A 20,181-nucleotide genomic window follows, 5' to 3' on the forward strand; every position below is an offset into this window, starting at 1 on the left:
GGGAAATACCAATAGGAAGACAGGTAGGGACTGAGCAACGAATGAAAAGGTGGAGCTGGCAGAGAAGGGAAAAGTCCAAAATGAAATCACAGTCCAGGAACTAGGACTTCTGCCCAGCCAGAAGGCGTTGGGAGTGAGGGGTGAGGACAGGACAGAGGCTCTGGTGCAGACGGTCACCCTGCTCCCTTTCAGCACCGGTCCCGCCTCCTCCGGGCCCTCCCTGAGCGCTGATGACGGAGGAGTGCCACTGGACTGCAAGCCACAGACACTATAACACAGCTCCTAGCTGCCACACCTTCCCATCCGCAGTAAGAGCCACATGACTAAAACCTGTCCCAAATTTCTCTGCTGACGCACAGGTCTGTAGAAAATTTCAGATGTCTGCATAAACACACCTTTCATTTTCTTGAAATCAGTCACTGGATCAGTCACTCTCGAAATCAGTCACTCTCTCATTTCCTTCAGCCTCTGCTTTCCGAGTATGTCAAGGCTGCATATTGTCACCCTGCTTATTTAACTTATATGCAGAGTACATCATGAGAAATACCAGGCTGGATGAATCACAAACTGGAATCAAGATTGCCAGGAGAAATATCAACAACCTCAGAAATGCAGATGGTACCAACCTAATGGCAGAAAGTGAAGAAGAACTAAAGAGTCTCTTGATGAGAGTGAAAGAGTTCAAAAAACTAAGATCATGGCATCTGGTCCCATCACTTCATGGCAAATAGATGGGGGAAAAATGGAAAGAGTGGCAGATTTTCTTTTCTTGGGCTCCAAAATCACTGTGGACGGTGACTGCAGCCATGAAATTAAAGGGAGAAAAGTGGTGACAGACCTAGACAAAGTAGTAAAAGGTGGAGACGTCACTTTGTCAACAAAGGTCCGTATAGTCAAAGCTATGGTTTTTCCAGGGCTTCCCTGGTGGCTCAGACAGTAAAGAATCCGCCTGCAATGCAGGAGACCTGGGTTCGATCCCTGGGTTGGAAAGATTCCCTGGAGAAAGCAGGCAAACCACTCCAGTAGTGGCAAACCACTCCAGTAGTCTTGCCTGGAAAATCCCCATGGACAGAGGAGCCTGGAGGGCTACTGTTCACGGGGTCACAAAGAGTCAGACACGACTGAGCGATTAAGCACATGGTTTTTCCAGTAGTCGTGTATGGATGTGAGAGTTGAACCATAAAGAAGGCTGAGTGCCCAAAAATTGATGTTTTTGAATTGTGATGCTGGATAAGACTATTGACAGTTCCTTGGACTGCAAGGAGGTCAAACCAGTCAATCCTAAAGTAAATCAGCACTAGATTTGATTCCAATGAATGAATATTCATTGGAAGGGCTGAAGCTCCAATACTTTGGCCACCTGATGCAAAGAGCTGACACATTGAAAAAAGGCCCTGATGCTGGGAAGGATTGATAGCAGGAAGAGAAGGAGGTGACAGAGAATGAGATGGTTGGATGGCATCACTGACTCAGTGGACATCAATTTGAGCAAGCTCTGGGAGATAGTGATGGACAGGGAAGCCTGGTGTGTCCATGGGGTCACAAAGAGTCGGACATGACTTAGCGACTGAACAACTGCTTTCTGAATTATCTGCGATGCTCTCTTCTGAGCTCTCTCCACTCTCTGTCGGCATCTTTAGCTGAGGAGCTCTGATGGGACATACTTATCCAGCAAAGTCCTGAGTGGCAAAGACAACCTATATTTCTTGGTAGAACCCATCAGGAACGGCATCACTCAACAGAACACACAGGAGGTGAGCCCAGGTGATGCCTGGCTTCCTGGTATTTTTGCTCTCTTCACTCTTCTGTCTTTGAGGGTTCCCTTTTTTTACCCTCTTCTATTCAGGTATCACAACACCTCAAAGTCCTGGCATATTCCTATTCTGAATGCCAAACAGAGACCAACTTTTCACAACACAAAAAGGATGCATTTCCAACCCAAGGATAAGGGTATTGAATTACAAAGCTCCTTTGGATAAAGTAGAACAAGAAATACCCCACATTCACTGAATGTCTGAGAAGCAGAGAACAGGGTCTAGAGATAAGGAAAGCCGACTGAGAGGAAACCGATACCTCAGCCACGTCGCCCAGATACACAGAATTTATAAACCTGTCTAGACACGGGGGATGGAACCTGCTGCACACCCACTCTGGGGAATAAAACTCATAGAAAACAATCCTGTGCTTACCAGTTAATTCATGGACAAAGCCCAATTCATTGGCTAGTAAGAAGCAAATCCACTGAACAAATATGTACCTACCAAGCACCTACTAAGTACCAGGCGCAGGAGACAGAGAGAGAAGTAAGACAGCCACTGCTTTCTGGGAACTCACAATCAATCTGTGAAGAGAGATGTGAATTTAGCCAACACTTATGCAGCACTGACTCTGTTCAGAAGCTTAAAATGCATTGTCTCACTGAATCTTCCCAGCACCTCAGTGAGGAAGGTGTTATTATGTCCCCTAATTTGCAGATGAGGAAATCGTATCACAGGCAGGGGAAGTGACTAGCACTGCTAACAACGCTAGTAAGTGGTGGAGCTGAGCTTCAGTCCCAGGCAAGACAGCTTCAGACTCTATGTCCTTGAGGTGTGATCCTGCTCAGTCATTAAGTCATGTCTGACCGTATGAGACCCATGGACTGTAGCCCACCAGGCTCCCCCATCCATGAAATTTCCCAGGCAAGAATACTGGAGTGGGTTGCCATTTCCTCCTCCAGGGGATCTTCCCGACCCAGGGACCAAACCCACATCTCCTGCATCTCTTGCATTGGTATCGGATTCTTTACCACTAAGCTACCAGGGAAGCCCATGTTCTTGACAGCTCACCTCTTAAATTGGGGGAGGAGCCAGACTTGAGGCATGTCCAAAGCACTGTAGTGGGCAGAGGACAAAGGAATTCAAGGCGCTGAGCTGGAGAGAGCAGGAAGGCTCCTCTGAGAAGGCAGCATGGGAGTTGGCCCCACAGAATGAGGAAGAAAATGTTAGGACATTCTGGACTGAGGACCAGAGGACACAGTGAGATCAGAGGGTCTGGGAAATGTGTGCTTGCCTGTCTAGCTTGACCCTCAGAACAGGAAGAAATGGCCCAAGACAAAGTAGATTGGGATTAGACTGTAAAAACCTTGAATAAAATTGAGACTCAATCTGCAGGTGATGAGGGGGCAAGTGAAGGTGTACAAGCAGAGCAGTGACCCAAGGGGCAGCAGAGAGAATATTATGCCTGGAAGGCAGAGATCACAGGACAAGTGCTTTTGGGTCTATCGGAATAATATTATTTTTCAATTTTCTTTTTGTAAATTTTTGCCTGCACCACATGGCTTTTGGGATCTTAGTTCCTTGATCAGGAATCAAACCCAAGTCCTTGGCAGTGAAACCCCAATTCCTACCACCGGACCGCCAGGGAACTCCCTGGGAATAGTAAGTATTATACCTGATCTTAGCCAAAAGGCCAACAAGTGATAGGAAATAGTATTGATAAGAGAAAAAGGGACTCTGAAATGGAAGTCCCAGAGGTGATGGAAAAGAATGGAAAGGATGGATTCAAAAAGCAGAAAATCAAACAAAACTTACTGACCAATCAAAAGTTGGAAGACTTATGTGAATCCTACATTATCCTAGTGCGTAGTCAATCAATAGTGCCGTAGATACCTAGGGGAGGGGAATCAGTAAATAAAATGGATGTGTAAAGGATAAGTGATTCCTTTCTTAGCCCTGGGACTTTGCCAAGTGCTAAACTCCAAGGGACACACCTGGACACCTAGAGGAAGACACCCTCCTGGCTTATCCAAGTAGCCCCATGGGCTTGTAGTAGGAAACTCGCAGGTGCAGAGGCGGAAATCTCATGTATTTATTTTTTCAGGAAGACAGCCTGGTGACTGTCTTTAAGAGGAAGTAGGCTCCACCCAATGTCAAAAAAAAAAAAAAAAAACACAGAAGGGAAGGAGTACGTGCAGTGAGAGATGTTAAAGGAATTAGGGGCCTTTCCCAGCATGTGGTACAAAGAATGTCTCCTTCTGCCACTCTCATGCTTCCCTGAGCAATTCAGGACTTTTGCTGCAAAAGACACTGACTTGGTGGTGACTGGTCAGTAGATCCTATTGGGACCAGTTAATATATGAGTTATACCTGTATTTGACTCTATACTAAAATTAAAATAGCTAATCTACAAAAAGGATTTTCTTAAAAAATGGAAAAAGCCCTGGAACTTCCCTGGTGGCCACCTTGCAGTGCAGGGGACACAGGTTCAATCCCTGGCCGAGGAACTAAGATCCCACATGCCGTGGAGCAACTACTGAGCCCAAGCGCCAAAACGAGAGTCCTCATGCTGCAATGACAGATCCTGAATGACTCAACGGTGGCTCAGACGGTAAAGCATCTGTCCACAATGCGGGAGACCCGGGTTCGATCCCTGGGTTGGGAAGATCCCCTGGAGAAGGAAATGGCAATCCACTCCAGGACTATTGCCTGGAAAATCCCATGGACAGAGGAACCTGGTAGCCTACAGCCCATGGGGTCGCAAAGAGTCGGACATGACTGAGCAACTTCACTTTCACAGCCAAATAAATAAATGTTTTAAAAAAAATAAACAAAATTTAAAAGTCTTGAAATGTTTATATGTATACTCACGTGGAACAGCTGATACATCTGTTTACACTATGACCACCATCTAGGTCAGCTTCCCCCAGAAGCAGACTCTGAACCAAGGATCACTGTGGAGGGGATTATTGAGGAGGTGCCTTCAGGAGCAACCAGGAAGGGAGTAGGGTCTCAGAAAGGGGAAGGAGTCAGCAAGGGCACCGTCTTAGGTCAAGTCCAGATCTTGATCCCATGGACAGCTCTGGAATGTAAACTGAACCTCAGTTAGTCCTGCTGCCAGACCAAAGAGCTGGACTTCCTTACTCCTATGGTAGCCAGTAATTTTCTGGTACATGGGGTGGAGGACAGAGGGAGAATATAACTCACAGACACTTGTGGCACTCCATAGGGGCAAGAAATGTCTGTGTCCCTAATAGACACAGAATATTGGCCCCAAAGCTACACAAGCTGGGAAACTGACACATGGAACTGGTAAAGGATGACTGAGACGATCGGGTGGGCAGCAGCTGTGTCCACTCTAGCTATATAAAATATGGATATATATATATATACACACATACACACAGATACCGAATATGTCACTACTCAGAGTAAAGATCCCTGGAACAACAATAATCTTAAACCAGAGTCTGGTAGAAAGCAGGGTGAATAATACAGACAGTCTGAAAGAATCAGGTGAAGAAACATTCAATCTACTGATGAAAGAGGCAAGATCTCAAAATTCAAGAGGCTGGAACAAGGGGCAGAATCTGACAAAATGCAGCAAGAATACGTCTACGGTCCTCACCTTGTGTCCAAAATCAACAGCTGCACCAACCCAGGGCACAGGAGACCAGGCTCAGCAGCAGCATGTACTAAGGCCATCTGCAGAACTCAGCAGCTCCACAGAGGCCCACCCCTTGGAGACCCAGTACATGTCATCTAATTTCAAGATCCCTTTAGAGGAAGGCAGGGTCTGGAAGCAGAAAAGCAAAAGTTCTTACTATGCTTGCTCCTGGGAAGTGGGCTTTGGTTCTGGTGCCTCCGTTTAAAGGAACAAGGAATACCCAAATGGTTTCAGAAGAACATGACACAGAGGATGTAAGAACTTGACACTATATAATGAGAGATGTAGGTGGCAGACTTGGGAAAATTGACCCTCTAGGAGAGGAGTAGATGACTTAAATTCTTGAAACACTGTCAAGTGGCAGAGTGGTTAAACTTTTTCTCTGTAACCCAAAATGTAGAATGGGGCCCAGCAGGTAAAAGCTACAAGGAGATGTAGGTCAGTGCAATCTAAGGAATAAGCAGAGCTACCCAAGGAGAGGGGATAAAGGAAAGAAATGGCTCAGGGTGGAAATGACAGGCAGGACCAATTTGTGAGGCACGCAGGCCATTCCCCATCACTACAGTGTGGTCTCCAAATCTGGCTGCCGACTAGAGCCACCTGGGGTCTTGATAACAATATATTTCTGGGTCCTAACCCAAGACACTCTTGATTTCATGGATCTGAGATGACACCCAGAAATTCACCTCCTAATAAGCTTCTCAAACTTTTTCTTATGCCATCACCCAGCATTTCTACAAGGGCCAGGAGGAAGACATCTCATCAAGGATGACTAGAGAGAATTCAGGCAGCAGGTGGGGAAGGGGGCATAGAGTAGATGCATTATTCCCTTCAAATTCCAGAAATCTGTGACCCTGGGGTTGTGGAATTCTGAACTTCACATCAGGGGGGTCAGGGGAACATTGTTTAATAGACAGAACTCTGGAGCCAAACTAACCTGAGTGTCTGTTAAGGCTCTGCCACACATTAGCTGACGAGTCCCGGGCATGTCATCTCCACTCTCCAAGTCTTAATCTTCTCTCCTGTAAAATGGGAGGTAACAGTACCACCTCTTAGAGTCATTGGGAGGCTTGAATGAGAGTGTAAAATATAAATACAGGACTATAGTGTATCATGAAGTCCCTTAAACTAAAGAAAACCACAAATCGCCTGGTCATTTTGAGGGCAATGCCGAGTGTAAAAGATGAAACACTCCTTTAGACTTGGAACAACGTCTTCAAAGCTAGTATGTTGAGTGTTCCATACCGGTGCCAATACAAGACCTTTGGAAAATCCATTCCTGCCCTATATTTGATTTGCTATATTATTAGAGATTAATATAGGGAACTCCCTGGAGGTCCAGTGGCTAGGACTCCCCACTCCTAACGCAGGGGGCCCAGGTCCAATCCCTGGTCAAGGACCTAGATCCCACACACTGCAGCTAAGAGTCTGAATGCCCCAACTAAGACTTGGCACAGCCCAAATAAGCACATAAAATAAATATTTAAAATGAACAGTCAGGGCTAATGCTTCCTTCAAGATTGCCGGGAACACCCTTCTCTGAAAAAAAAAACCCAGAGAGATTAATATAGAGAACTTATCTATCTTAGCGTGTAATAAAAGAGGATCATGTAACTTCAAAACAGAACAGCATTCATTATTTTTAATCCTAAGAAGACCAGCACTACTCCTCAATTTTGTTTTCTGCCTTTATACCTCTGATGAACCCATGCAAGGAGTCCTCCACTCACTGCAGCTGCTGAGGCAAGTTCGCAGTTTACTTTAAAACATGACATAGGGACATGAACAGTCATTTCTTTAAGCTCAGTTGACGCTGCTCCAGGTACCCATCTCGCCCCATCCTGCTGTGATGGTCTTTCTGACACACTGCTAGTCACTCCAGGCGGGGCTTCTGGGCGTGACTGTGAAGGCTGTTTACAGCAACAGGGGCTCAGGCTGCAAGAGGAGCTGTTCCCCTTGACAAGCAGTGTCCTCAACACAGGGCTGTCCGATAGCGGAAGAGTTGCCACTTCTTTCTCTTTTTTTAATCTCCAATAAAACTTTTTAAGGTTTTAAACTTTTTTTTATTTAGTCTTGGGGAATAACTGATTAACAATGTTGTGACAGTTTCAGATGAACAGCGAAGGGACTCAGCCATTCATATACATGTATTCATTCTCCCCCAAACTCCCGTCCCATCCAAGGCTTCCACATAACATTGAGAGTTCCATGTGCCATACAGTAGGGCCCTGCTGGTTATCCATTTTAAACATGGCAGTGTGTGTGGTCTTGCCTGAAAATCTGGGTGGGGTGGGGGAGGGGGCGGGGTTACGGACATGGGGGCTCTGCTCTCTGTGTGTGAGATCCCTCCCTCCTGCAAAAAACATTATTCCTGCCACAGCCTTTCCCAGTTCAGTTAATGAAGACTATATTTCTAGCTACTCAGGCCAAAATCCCTGGAGTCATCCATGATTTCTCCTTTTAATCTCATAGCTCACATTTTATCTATCTGGCTTTACCTCCAAAGCATCTCCAAAACCTAAAGCCTTTTCATCGGCGACATTTAAGCCACCATTACCTCTACCCTGGATCCTTGAAATAGCCTCCGAACTGGTCTTTCTACCTCTGTCGCCCTACAGTCATTCCATCCATAACAGAGGCTACCGTGATCCTTTTAAATCTACACTCCTCTCTGTACAGACCCTTCCAATGGCTTCATGGCTCTTCACGATAAAAGCCCAAGTCTTGAGCATTTGGTTTTTGTCTAGCTCCCCTAAGATTCAGGGTCTACAAGGGCAAGGGTTTCCATCCGCTTTGTTCACTCCTCTAATCCCAGCATCTACAACAGTGCCTGGCACAGAATAGACACAAAGTAGGATTATTCTACAGGTCGAGTGGTTTTTGCCGTGGTCCCCAGGGAGGCAGCATGTCCAGATCAGTCCATCCCACATCCCAGCACCTCGAACAGGGATACTGTTGAGATCCATTGCTCACCAGACCTGGGAAAACATCTATTTCTGGTCCAAACCTCCATGTGATATGGCTATTTCTGCCTGCCCTCTGCAGGTCACCTCCTCCCCTCCCCTTCAAAAGCAAACATCACAAGTCTCCCAATAAGTCAGGGCTTTAATGAACAAAAGAACTCCTGATCTGGACCTACACAAAAGGCCCTGGAGCAAGGAAATAGAAAGGCTTGGGGAAAGGCTGGTAGAAATGGAAAAATATTTGCAGCAGTGAAAACAAGGGACAAATTAATCATTCCGTTGGTTATAATGCAACACAACTTAACAATTGCTTGCATTCACTCAGCCCTGTGTCTTCATCACCTTCCTCCTCTATGAGTAAACCCTGATGGCAGAGACTACTCAACTCATCAGAGTGGGCATCTGTGGTCCGGAGATGAACACAGTAGCGATCCCCTCAACCTTGCAACTGGCAGCAGAACAGAGAGGAACAGAGGGGGCCTGGGATCCTGCAGCTTCTCTTTCCTGAACAGGCTGGCTCTTGACCTTCCACACACAATGTCAGGGTGGCCCCTGCCCCGTCCGCTCTCTCAGCTGCGGCAAAATCAGCATTACCCCTCCTGAGAGCCACTCAGCTACCTTGTGCCTGTCAGAGCTCCCTGGGGAGGAACAGGTGGGGTGCTACGGTTTTCCAAGTCTCTCCGGGGTGGATAAGATGGGGTCAGACAGGGTCTGCTCAGAGGGGCATCACTAAGGATCTGCTAAGAGGGGAATTTACTCTCCCTGTGGGTAATGATGAGGAGATGCGGTTTAGCTGAGAGAGAGGGAGAGGCTGGGCACGTAAGCGTCTTGTGGTCCCAGCCCTGGGTAGGCTGAGGCCAGGGACAGGGAATCCCAGGAGAGGCCCAAGGCTGCAGGCAAGAAAGAGGGCTCAGTACAGAAGACCAACAATTCCCAGGGCGCCTGGGATTTTCTTTGGCTTTAGTACTGTAAGTTCCGTGTCTCAGGAAACCCCCTTATTTCCAGGCACACCAGAACAAGAAGCAGGGAGCAAGGCCACACCCCAGTGTGCAGAAGGGACACGCAGAGACGCAGAACAGCGACACCAGGAGAGCGACCCAGACGGGAAAGCCCAGTCGTAAAACGCAGGATGGATGAGGGAAACTGAGCTCAGAAAGAGGTGAGGGTAAGTTCCCTCAAGTAGGTTAAATTATATTCTGTTTTTTAAAAAGTTTCTGCAGTTCAGTGAAATCGGGAAGATCTAGGTTCAACGAAAGTAGGCAGATTGAAGGTAGGACTTCTTGTCCTCAAGTAAACGGAGCATCTTCCAAAAATAATAAACTGTGCAGCGCTTCTCCAGCTTACCTGACCATAGGACCCTCCCTGCGCACTGGAATCACTAATACAAGGAGCTCATAGGAAGCCAGCAAACCACAACCCCTAGCTGGGGAGACCCTGCTCAGAGGCAACTTTTTAAGAAAGGTGCCTTATCTGGAAAAAGAAATTCACACAGAGCCTGATTGTGCAGGTTAATAATTGCCAGGCTCTGAGAGGCAGGTCAAAGGACAAAGTCACCGGGAAAGGACAGGACAGCAGCACTGTGCTATCCTATATGGTGCTGGGTTGGAATCACCCATTTATCAGAGGCTAATGTGCTGAGGTTAATGGTCCTAACCAGTGCCCTAGCTGGAAGTCAGCTCATCCGGTAACCCTTTCCCCAGAGAAGGGAGGGGCCCATCTAAGCCTGGGAGTGAGGTGAAGAGAAGCCAGGACTAAATCCCGAGCAGGTGCCTGACAGGCGCGTGCCCCCTGACGGTGCTCTATGTCTTCCACATTCACCTTGACCACGGCTGGAGAAAAGCGGCTGGATGTGATCTGATAGGGAGTAAGGAAGCACAGCAGGTTCTGGAACAACACTGAGCCTTGATGTGCCTGGCACCAGGGGCAGGCTCACTGTGGGGAGCCCCTGGGGGAAGCTGGGTGACCATCTTCTTCAAGGGCAATTTGCCCTCCCATGGACAAGTCACTGTCAGTGCAAACCTCATGGGCTAGTGTTTAAGTTCTTATTCGTTTTTAGGTATAAGCCCACCTGAGTAGAGGTCAGCCAGTTCAGTGGCTCAGTCGTGTCCTACTCTTTGGGACCCCATGGACTGCAGCATGCCAGGCTTCCCTGTACATCACCAACTCCCAGAGCTTGCTCAAACTCATGTCCATTGAGTCGGTGATGCCATCCAACCTTGTCATCCTCTGTTGTCCCCTTCTCCTCCTGCCTTCAATCTTTTCCAGCATCAAGGTCTTTTCAAATGAGTCAGTTCTTTGCATCAGGTGGCCAAAGTATTGGAGTTTCAGCTTCAGCATCAGTCCTTCCGATGAATATTCAGGACTGATTTCCTTTAGGATTGACTGGTTTGATCTGCGAGGAGAGGTAGAGAGGCCACTGAACAGGAGGCCAGAAGACCTGGGTTCCGGTTGGCCCTGACTCAATCTGCATTCACCTGCGGTCATGGCACCTCCCTGGGGCTTCACGTCTATACGGTAACTGAGGGTTTCTGGACTGGATGTGTTCTAAGGTCGCTTGTAATCTTCGACATTTCAAAAGCATCAATAAAATGATTGCCAAACATTTCTTTGTTGTTATTCCTTTGGCTTAGAAACTGCCATTTCTCCCTAGTTGTAAGCAGTTAACCTTATAATAGGTCAGGCCTCTGTGGGGCAGAGTTGCAGGCTAGATTCCTGAGAAAGGGAGCTACGTGTCCATCTCTGAATGTTCAGAGCACAGTGCGGGAGGAGGGGCTTCCCTGTTGGTCCAGTGGTTAAGAGTTCACCTTGCAATGCAGGGGATGTGAGTTTGATCCCTGGTCGGGGAGCTAAGATCCTACATTCAGTGGGGCAACTGAGCCCACGCACCACAACTACTGAGCCCACACACCACATCTAGAGAGCCCATTCACAACAGAAGATCCGGATGACGCAACAGAGTCCAAGTATCACAACTAAGACCCGATGCAGCCAAGCAAACAAATAAATAATATTAAAACAGTGCAGGAGGAACCATCTGCATGGCAATCCTCCACATTCTCTACTGCAGCTGCCTTGGGCTATTTTTCCTTTCTGGAACATGCTAGGTAATTTTATACCTCTGTGCCTCTGCATGTCCTGGTTCCCTGGGATACACACTCTGAGGTAGGCTTGTGTGCAGAAGGTCTTTAGGGGTACATGTGTCAACTACAAATTGGCACTTTCCCAGAGCACTTGCCAGTGACTGAACAACAGCAACAGGGGTATCTGCCACCCGCCTCTGCGGAGACTGAACCCTGCACTGCTGCAGCTACCAACCCTCAACAGCCTGAGGGAGGTGCGGAGTGGAGACGGAGGCACTCTGTGCTCCAGGGAAATTGGAGGAACAGGCCTTTAGACAGATATCCTCAGGAACTGATTTCATGATCCCAGTCCTTGCATCTCTTCATATCTAGAAAAGCACCCAATTCCTTCACGGTGACATCAGCTCCGCATGACTAGCAGAAAACCTCTTGTAAAGTAAGCACTTGACTGCATTGAACTCCCTCTTCACCAAAATCTCATATGTTGATCTTCCCCCACTGCCTCTTTGGAGCAGTCTCTCAGAGCTATCTGATGTGCTATCTCCTAGGCTGAAGTCCTCACTTTTCCCAAACAGAAGTTAACTTGCACGTTGTGCATCTTTCTAGTCAACACACACATGTCCTGGGGTGAGGGGAGCAGGACTGGTAAGGGTCTGATCTGAGGGGCCTTGGCTGAGCCCTGGGACTGGATCCTCTGCAGCTGGGATGGCCTTTCAGAGTTGTGCTCAACTGAGGCAAGGGGACCGAATCTTTGTACTCACCTATTGACCAATCCCTGGATTCAGGCTTCCCCTGAGGAGGGGGCCTCACCTTGGGCAAAGCGGCTCCCTCTAGCCAAGGGCAGTTCCGTTCAGCCATCAGCATCCACTGCTCCCTGCAGCCGGGGGAGTGAGGGGCAGGGGCCAGCAGCCTGCAGCCTCCCGCACAGCGCCTTTGCTCACGCTTCCCCCCTTTCCCAATCTCCCCAGCTTCTCTTCTTCATCATTGCCTTTGCAGTGCTTCTCCATTCATCATTCTTTGCAACCCTATTGCTCAAGGGTAAGGCTGCCTTATGCATCTCTGTTGCGCCAGATAGTCACAGCGTACCCGGTCACGGCGTGCCTGGCAGGCAGCAGAAAGGAAATATAATATATTGGATAAGAGTGAGGTCTCTGCAACAGACTGTAAGTGCAAATTACAGAGCTCTCCATTATTCAGATACCAGGGCTATCAGTTTTCTTCCCTGAGCCTCAGTTTCTCAACTGTAAAGTGGAGAAAACAGTAATTATCATTGTCTTTTAAGTTGTAAGGATTAAGTGAATAATATAAGTCAAACACCTGGCACATGGAAAGTGCTTAATACAGGCGAGGAGCAGAGATGGCTGCGTGCCACAGCCTTTTCCACTGCCCTATTCTGTCTGTTAGTCACTCAGTCATGTCTGACTCTTTGCGACCCCATGAGCTGTAGCCTGCCCTATTAGCAAACATCTAATTATTTAGTTTTAGGAGGGAAGTGGAGAGAAGGGCTCAGAGGAGGAGGAGCTGTGGGCAGCTGTGAGCATGAGAAGGGATCCTGGAGAAGGCATGGAGGGGAAAATGACACCAGAGGCTGGGGATGTGGTGGTCAGAGCGTGGACCACTGGGGACCCTGACATAGAGGAAGGAATTGAGGGAAGACCCAGGGCAAGCTCAGACTGGCTATGAGACCTGCATCCTGCTTCAGATGTCATCAATGTCTTAGCTCTTCGTCTGGACATCATCTTTCCAAACATCTCAGAAAACACCATCTCCACAGTGTACGTTATGTCCCCCAAACAACATGCTCAGTGAATAAGCAGATGGATGTATCACCCATGCCAGGCGCTTCCTCCCTCCTCAGTTTACATTTCAGGACAATGTGCTTATCACTGTTGCCTAATGTGAGCCAACCTACAGACCTCTGAAAATAGGAAACAGCCTGGCTGGGGGGTGCTGGAGGGCCTAACTGGCCCACATCCTGTCTCCCATGGGGCCAGGCCTGGTTGGATACCCCCAGGAGAAGCCCACTTCCGCCCCCTCCATCCCTTCCTCAACAAAGCTTTCCGGAAAGAAACATGTTCCTGCCCTGGGTGGAGAGAGACATTTGTCCTGCCTGGATGAGAGTGAAAGGGGAGGGGCACCAGGAATGGACACTTTTTACTCTCCAGACGTCCATGGAAATTTCAACACAGGCCCCCAAACATGACTCTGTTCACCATGTAGACATTCACACTGTGGGTATTTTATGTTATGTTAGGCCATTGTATTTCATTTTTCTTAAAACCCTAGAGGGCACAAGCAAATCTGAACATGCCATGACTTTAAACTTCTTAGACCATCAGTAACAGTTATAAATACTCAACTAAAATAAAGCCAACCTCAGTTCAGCAGGCCTGGATATCATTCAGGCTAGTTTAAAATGAATGAGTAGAGCCCAACTTCAGCCAACTAAAAACTAAACTATCTTGCACCACCCAGCAGAACCAGATATTTTCATTCATTCTCTTATTTAGCCATCTATTCACTTACTAATTAAAGTGGTAAATGCATCAAGTACAGCATATGGTATTGTATTCAGTACTTTCACGTTGCCAAGTGCTCTCCTAGTGTTGTGGGAAATGCAAGGATGAATTAGAGTCCTCGTCTGCCTTGGAGAAGTTTACCGTCTAGAAGGGGCAGTGGAGGACACGGCCAGGCTTCACGAAAGTGTTACTCATTTGGAGCCTAAGATGTGAGCAGAAGGTATGAGGCAGGGAGAATAGCAAGGAAGGTGACTGGGCTGGCCTAACACTTATATATACACTGAACCCCAGTTGCCATGGTTTTTGCTAATAAATTTTATCCTAAATTTTAAAATGTCACTGAAGCATTTTAAGCAGAGGAGTCCCACGGTGACATGTTGCCATCAGACTGTAAGTGGCCCCTCAGTTGTATATCCCCCCCCTCATTAGCATGTGCCATGTAAAAGAAGCTAAATAACTATTTTGTTGAAGAATGAATCGGCACATGGAGATGGTTAAGAATCGCAAAAGCGATGCGATCTCTGGAAATAAAGGAATTAGGACATTGCGAAGTTTGGGAAATGGTTGGAACCACAATGAGAATCTAAGAGATAATGAGCAAATATTAGATAAAATGATTACCTGGCTACTCAACATCATTAGCCATCAGGAAAATGCAAATAAAAACCATAATAAGATACCACTTCACATACACTAGACTGGCTATAATCAAACAGATAATAACAAGTGTTGGTAGGGATATGAAGAAACCGAAACACTCCTCCATTGTTGGTGGGAATGTAAAATGGTGCAACCACTTCGGAAAACAATGTTGCAGTTCCTCAGTAGGTTAAACACAGACCTAACGTAAGACCAAGCCGTTCCACTCCTAGGTAGGCGAGGGAAATGAAAACTGTGGCCATTCACAGATGGGTTCACAAATATTCACAGCAGCATTATTCACAGTAGCCAAAAAGTAGAACAACTCAAATGTCTACCAACTGATAAATCAATAAACAAAATGTAATACATTCATACAATGGAATACTGTTTGGCCACAGAAAGAAACAATGTGCTAATAGATGCTAAAAACATGGATGACTTTTGAAAATATGCTGATTTAAATCCTCCTCTCAAAAGACCACATATTATATGGTTCTGTTTATGGGAAATATCTAGACTAGGCAGATCTGAAGAGAAAAAAGGGTGCATCCGCTATGGAAAACAGTATGGAGGTTTCCCCAAGAAATTAAAGAGAGAACTACCACGTGACCCAGCAATACCACTTCTGGGGGTTCATCCAAAAAAGCGAAAACACTGACATGAAGAGAGAAATGCACCACTGTGCTCATAGCGGTGTAATCTACAATAGCCAGAACAGAAACAACCCGAGGGCCTGGCATCAGCTGAATGAAGGAGACACGGCATACAACACGCAGACACACAGTGGGACAGGAGTCGGCCACAAGAACGAAACCTTGCCATTTGCAAAATGTGCGCGGACCTTGAGGGCGTTAGCTTAGGTGATATAAGTCAGACACAGAAAGACAAATTATCTTACTCACATGAAAAATCCAAAAAACAGAACAAAACCAAGCTCACAGACACAGAGAACAGATGGATGGTTGGCAGAGGAAGAGGTTGGGGGATGGGCGAAATGGGTGAAAGGGGGTCAGAAAGTACGCACTTCCAGTTATAAAAGTCATGGGGATGTAATGTATAGCATGGCGACTATAGGCAATAAATACTGTATTGCTTGTTTGAGAGTTGCTAAGAAAATAAATCATCACAAGAAAAAAATTCTATAACTATATATGGTTACAGAAGTTAACTCGACTTACCGTAGTAATCATTTTGTAACATATTGAACAGCAGATCATGTACACCTGAAACTGATATAATGCTGTGTCAATTATACTTGTTTTTTAAAAGAAGGCAAGATAGAGAGAAGGAGAAAAGTAGGCTTGGTGGTTGCCTGGGGCTGGAGGGGCTTGGAAGAAAATGGAGATTGACTACAAAGGATATGGGCATTTCTTGAGGAAGTCATGAAACTGTTCTAAATTGGCTGTACCACTCTGAATATACCACTGAATTGTACATTTTAAAGGCAGTAAATTGTATGGTATGTGAATTATGTCTTTAAAAAGCTGTTACCAAAAAATACACACTGACACACATATTTATGGATAAAACTTTTATACACACACACACTCACTGATGGCCAAGCTGTGGGGAGGGACAGCTGCGGGGGTAAGGGGGTATTGTAATTCTGTAGCAGAGACGAGCAGTCTGATTCTCAAGCTTTCTCTGAGCAGCCCCAGTGGCCACTGGAGAAAGCAGGTGAAAAGACAGGACCAATAAAACTAAAGAGAGCTAAAAAGAAAACAAAAGGGAAAAAACTAAGGAGAGCTAACGTGGCAGCCTAGATGGAAAAGGAGTTTGGGGGAGAATGGATACATGTATATATGTGGCTGAGTCTCTTTGCTGTCCACCCGAAACTATCATAATATCGCTAATTGGCTATACCCCAATATTAAAAAAAAGTTAAAAAAAAAAAACAAAACAGTTCACCACAAGCTCATGGCTGGGAACTTGTTTTCTTTCTCTGGTAAATTGCAAGTTTTGCTTTATACATTTGAGGTTATATAAATTCAAGCTATACTTTTGTATTTCTGTCAGTTTAAAAGTTCTGTCAATTATTGAAAGATCATGTGAAATAAACAGAGATCTTGCTTTAAAAAAAAAAGCTAAGGTCGGTTAATAGTTGCTGAGAGCATCCATAAACCAAGCACTATAGAAAGCTTGATCCACATCATCTCATCACATGTATATGCATATATATGCCCATACATAATTATATATCACATCTTTCCCAACGGTAGGTACTCTCAGAAACCCCAGCTTACAGATAAGGAAATGTGTTCCAGAAAGATGAAATCACTTACCCACGGTCTCACAGGCTGTAAGAAAGGTATGTGGACACAGCCCAGGCAGGCTGCCCCTGAGCATGGGCACTTAATTCCCGATCAATGCCGCCGTCCCCAAGGGTGAAGATCGTGGAGAGTGGGATGTTACTGCGCTGGGAGGGTCCAGGTGCCTGTTGTCTTAAGGAGCATGAAGAACTGGTTCTCTGAGTACGACAGTGACATGCAGAGCTGCAGCACAAACTAAGGAATTTGTAGTTGCAACTCTCAGTTCTTAGTGACAAGATAATTTAAAGCTTGGCACATTCCACGGTGCAGTGTGAGCAGGACTGATCATGGGGGTTGGTCGTGGGGCTCTGACAGTGATGACAGGTTGCTCATCATCCCAGACGGAGAAATGACTGAAGTCTTCCAAACCTCAAAATTCTATTAACTTCCAAGGGATGTACGTGTCAACAACATATCCCTGGGGGAAAGTTAAGGGAAACTCCGTCACTTCCCGATCAAATGTGGAAACAAAACATGCAAGGACCAGGACCCTGGAGGAGACAATGACTTCTGTTGGTGCTTCCCAAACTTTCCATCACCAGAAGCATCTTTCAATAATGTTCTCTAAGAATGCACATTTGGAAAGATTTTGTCTATCCAGCTATATCTTAACAAATAATTAACTTTTCAACATTTTCATTAGTAAGAGAGATTTACAACCACCAGTTAGAGCTTCTGGTAGTTGAGACCACCAACCTTGTCTCACTGGGTTGCTAGAAACCTCAAGCCAAAAAGCACTGATCTCACTAGGCAGGGCAGCAGTACCTGGGAGGCTGTAGAATTTCTTTCTGTCAAGCTTTCCAGAGGAGTGAAACGACCTGCAGGTCCCCTGACATCTTCTCCGAGCCCCTAAGTGTACATGGGTCCTCCATCAGAGGGCTGGCTTGTTACAAGCAGAGCAGAAGAGGAGCAGCTGTGGATTTTATGGGGGCTTGGGTCCCTGAAAGACAAGGTGCTGTTTAACACTAAATGAAAGCTAAGGCATTGGGATTGTACAAACACCTCTCCCCAAGTTTCTAGAGTGATGCCAAGCCTGAGTGACTTTGTTCTTTTCAATAAAAGCAATGCCTTAGGTCTAGGGTCTAGACTGGTGATGTCCAATAGAAACGTATTTTTAATTTTTCTGAGTCGCATTTTCAAAAAGTAAAAGGATGCAGGTGAAATTCATTTTAATAATATATTTTATTGAAGCCAGTATATCCAAAATATTACCATTTCGGCATTCATATTAGTGTCACCATTAATAATAGCACTGAGATATTTTGTATTTGAGGATATTAATACACACTTCAACATACAGTGTGTATTTTACACTCAGAGCACATTTCAAGCTCTCAGACTAGCTACACTTCAAACTCTCAACAGCCCCACAGGGCTAGTGGCTACACAGCTAATAGGAAGAGCAGCATGACTTGGGGAGCCATCCTCAGACCCCAGGTCAGTGCCGTTCCTGCTACTTAAGCTGTGTTTGTTCCAACACAAGTAAATGACTTCTCTGCAGATGCCCCTACAGCTCCCCTGGTCCAGCCATTCATGTGGGGAATGACTGCTAATGCAGCCAGGGGTCCCCAGGGACACCCCAGCACCAGCAGGCTGCTTGGAGAAGACAGGGTCCGGTGCCCTAAAGCCCATTCATTAGATGACCTTCTTTCAAATTCCAAAAAGTACACGTTTCCCACCGGGAGGTCCCTTCTGACTTTCCTGGACTTGGCACTCAAACTGGGCTTACATCATCCCCTCCCAGAGCTCCCCAGGTGGCTCACTGGTAAAGAATCTGCCTGTAGTGCAGTAGACCCAGGTTTGATCCCTGAGTTGGGAAGATTCCCTGGAGGAAGGCACGGCTACCCACTCTGGTATTCTTGCCTGGAAAATCCCATGGACAGAAGAGCCTAGCAGGCTACAGTCTGTGGGGTCACACAGAGTCGGACAGGACTGAGCAACTAAGCACGTATAGAGACACACATCCCCTCCCAAGGACTCCACTCAGGTGCAAACTCATGGCTATTTCCTACCTTGTGAGCCAGGAATCAAATAAAGCAGACACAGGCATGGGGAAACATATAGAAACAACAGAGAGAAAGAACTCTGGGGGTTCCCCATAGTGCCCCAGTCCCTTGTTCAAGTTCCCTGCCTCAGGCTCTGTGAGACATCCCTCCAACCCCAGAACAAGTTCTCTTTATCACTCACGGTAATCCCCACAGGATTATCACAGGCCATACGCTCCTGGAGCTTGCAGATTATTGCATCAATTGTACAAACAAACTAAAGAACATCAAAGTCTAGAGGCAAATAAATACGAAGAATTTATCTTGAGAGGGAAAAGTGGGATTGGCTTCAGACTGAATCGGTTCAAATAGTGATTCTGCAACTACCTACTGCTAATTTTGTTTAAAAAGAAACCAAAGTTATACATATTCATGATTTTGGAAGTCCAATGGTTCTATAGGCTTTACAGTGAAAATGGGCATTCTCCTGCTCCATCTCCTACACCGTGGTTCCCACCATCTAGACACAATCACTTTTAGCTACTTATTCTGATATTTATATGTTCAAACAATATACTTATGCAGCTATACCTAGATTTTATTTAGATTTTAGATCTTATTTTTCAACTTTCAAATGGAAGCTGAGATTTTGGTCTCTTAAATCTCCCTGCCCACTTCCCCTCCTCCATTCTCTGCATAGAGCCATGTTTGGTTAAATTAATATTCAGTGCTTACACCCTATGATCATGTGATTATTAGGCCACAAAAAGTGAAAGTGCAAAGTGAGAGCAAAAGTGGCTCAGTTGGGTCCAACTCTTGGCCACGAAGTACACTGTATATAGTAATATCTTCTTTCTTACATAACTTTGCTTTTCCTGGAGTTAACAACTGTCATTTTTTCCTATTTAACTTTCTATGTACTTATTATAACTCTTCAATAGCTTTCCTTCAAAAGTAGCAGCAGTCTCTCAATACGATACAATTCATGTGGTCTGGTATCAACGGTGGCGTTTTCTGGAGATGTCCCCCACCCCCACTTCCTGGTAGAGCTTTCCACACTCCTGCACCTGCCTGGACTGGTGGTTCTTTCTCCACGCCAGCCCTACAGTGCTACCCTGCGGCTTCTCTTCCTTTCATCCTGAGGATTCTCCTGGTGCGTTTCCAGGGAAGGGTCACCAACTTCCTTTATCTTATGTTGTCCCCTTTCTTAGATAATCTTCTAATTTTGGAAGCACACTCAAGGATAAACAGGAATTAAA

The 20,181-nt window shown here is 46.1% G+C and overlaps 1 protein-coding gene across 4 annotated transcripts in view; it reads right to left on the bottom strand.

Moving 5' to 3' along the window:
* Positions 1–17,157, bottom strand: part of MYZAP (myocardial zonula adherens protein) — a 134,892-nt gene extending 117,735 nt beyond the window's left edge. For 2 of the 4 annotated variants that reach the window (XM_042252395.1, XM_060417890.1), the window contains exons 1-2: positions 16,911–17,157; positions 6,362–6,446 (exon numbers count right to left, since the gene is read on the bottom strand). In XM_042252395.1, the coding sequence (XP_042108329.1) occupies positions 6,362–6,412 (51 nt within the window). In that variant the 5' untranslated portion in view covers positions 6,413–6,446; positions 16,911–17,157. Of the gene's footprint in view, positions 1–6,361; positions 6,447–9,731; positions 9,813–16,910 lie in introns of those variants that run through there. The other 2 variants (XM_042252394.1, XM_060417889.1) reach the window with 1 other exon arrangement.
* Positions 17,158–20,181: the final 3,024 nt, after the last annotated feature.

The sequence above is a fragment of the Ovis aries genome, chromosome 7 (assembly GCF_016772045.2).
Source record: "Ovis aries strain OAR_USU_Benz2616 breed Rambouillet chromosome 7, ARS-UI_Ramb_v3.0, whole genome shotgun sequence".
In the NCBI taxonomy this organism is placed as follows: domain Eukaryota; kingdom Metazoa; phylum Chordata; class Mammalia; order Artiodactyla; family Bovidae; genus Ovis; species Ovis aries.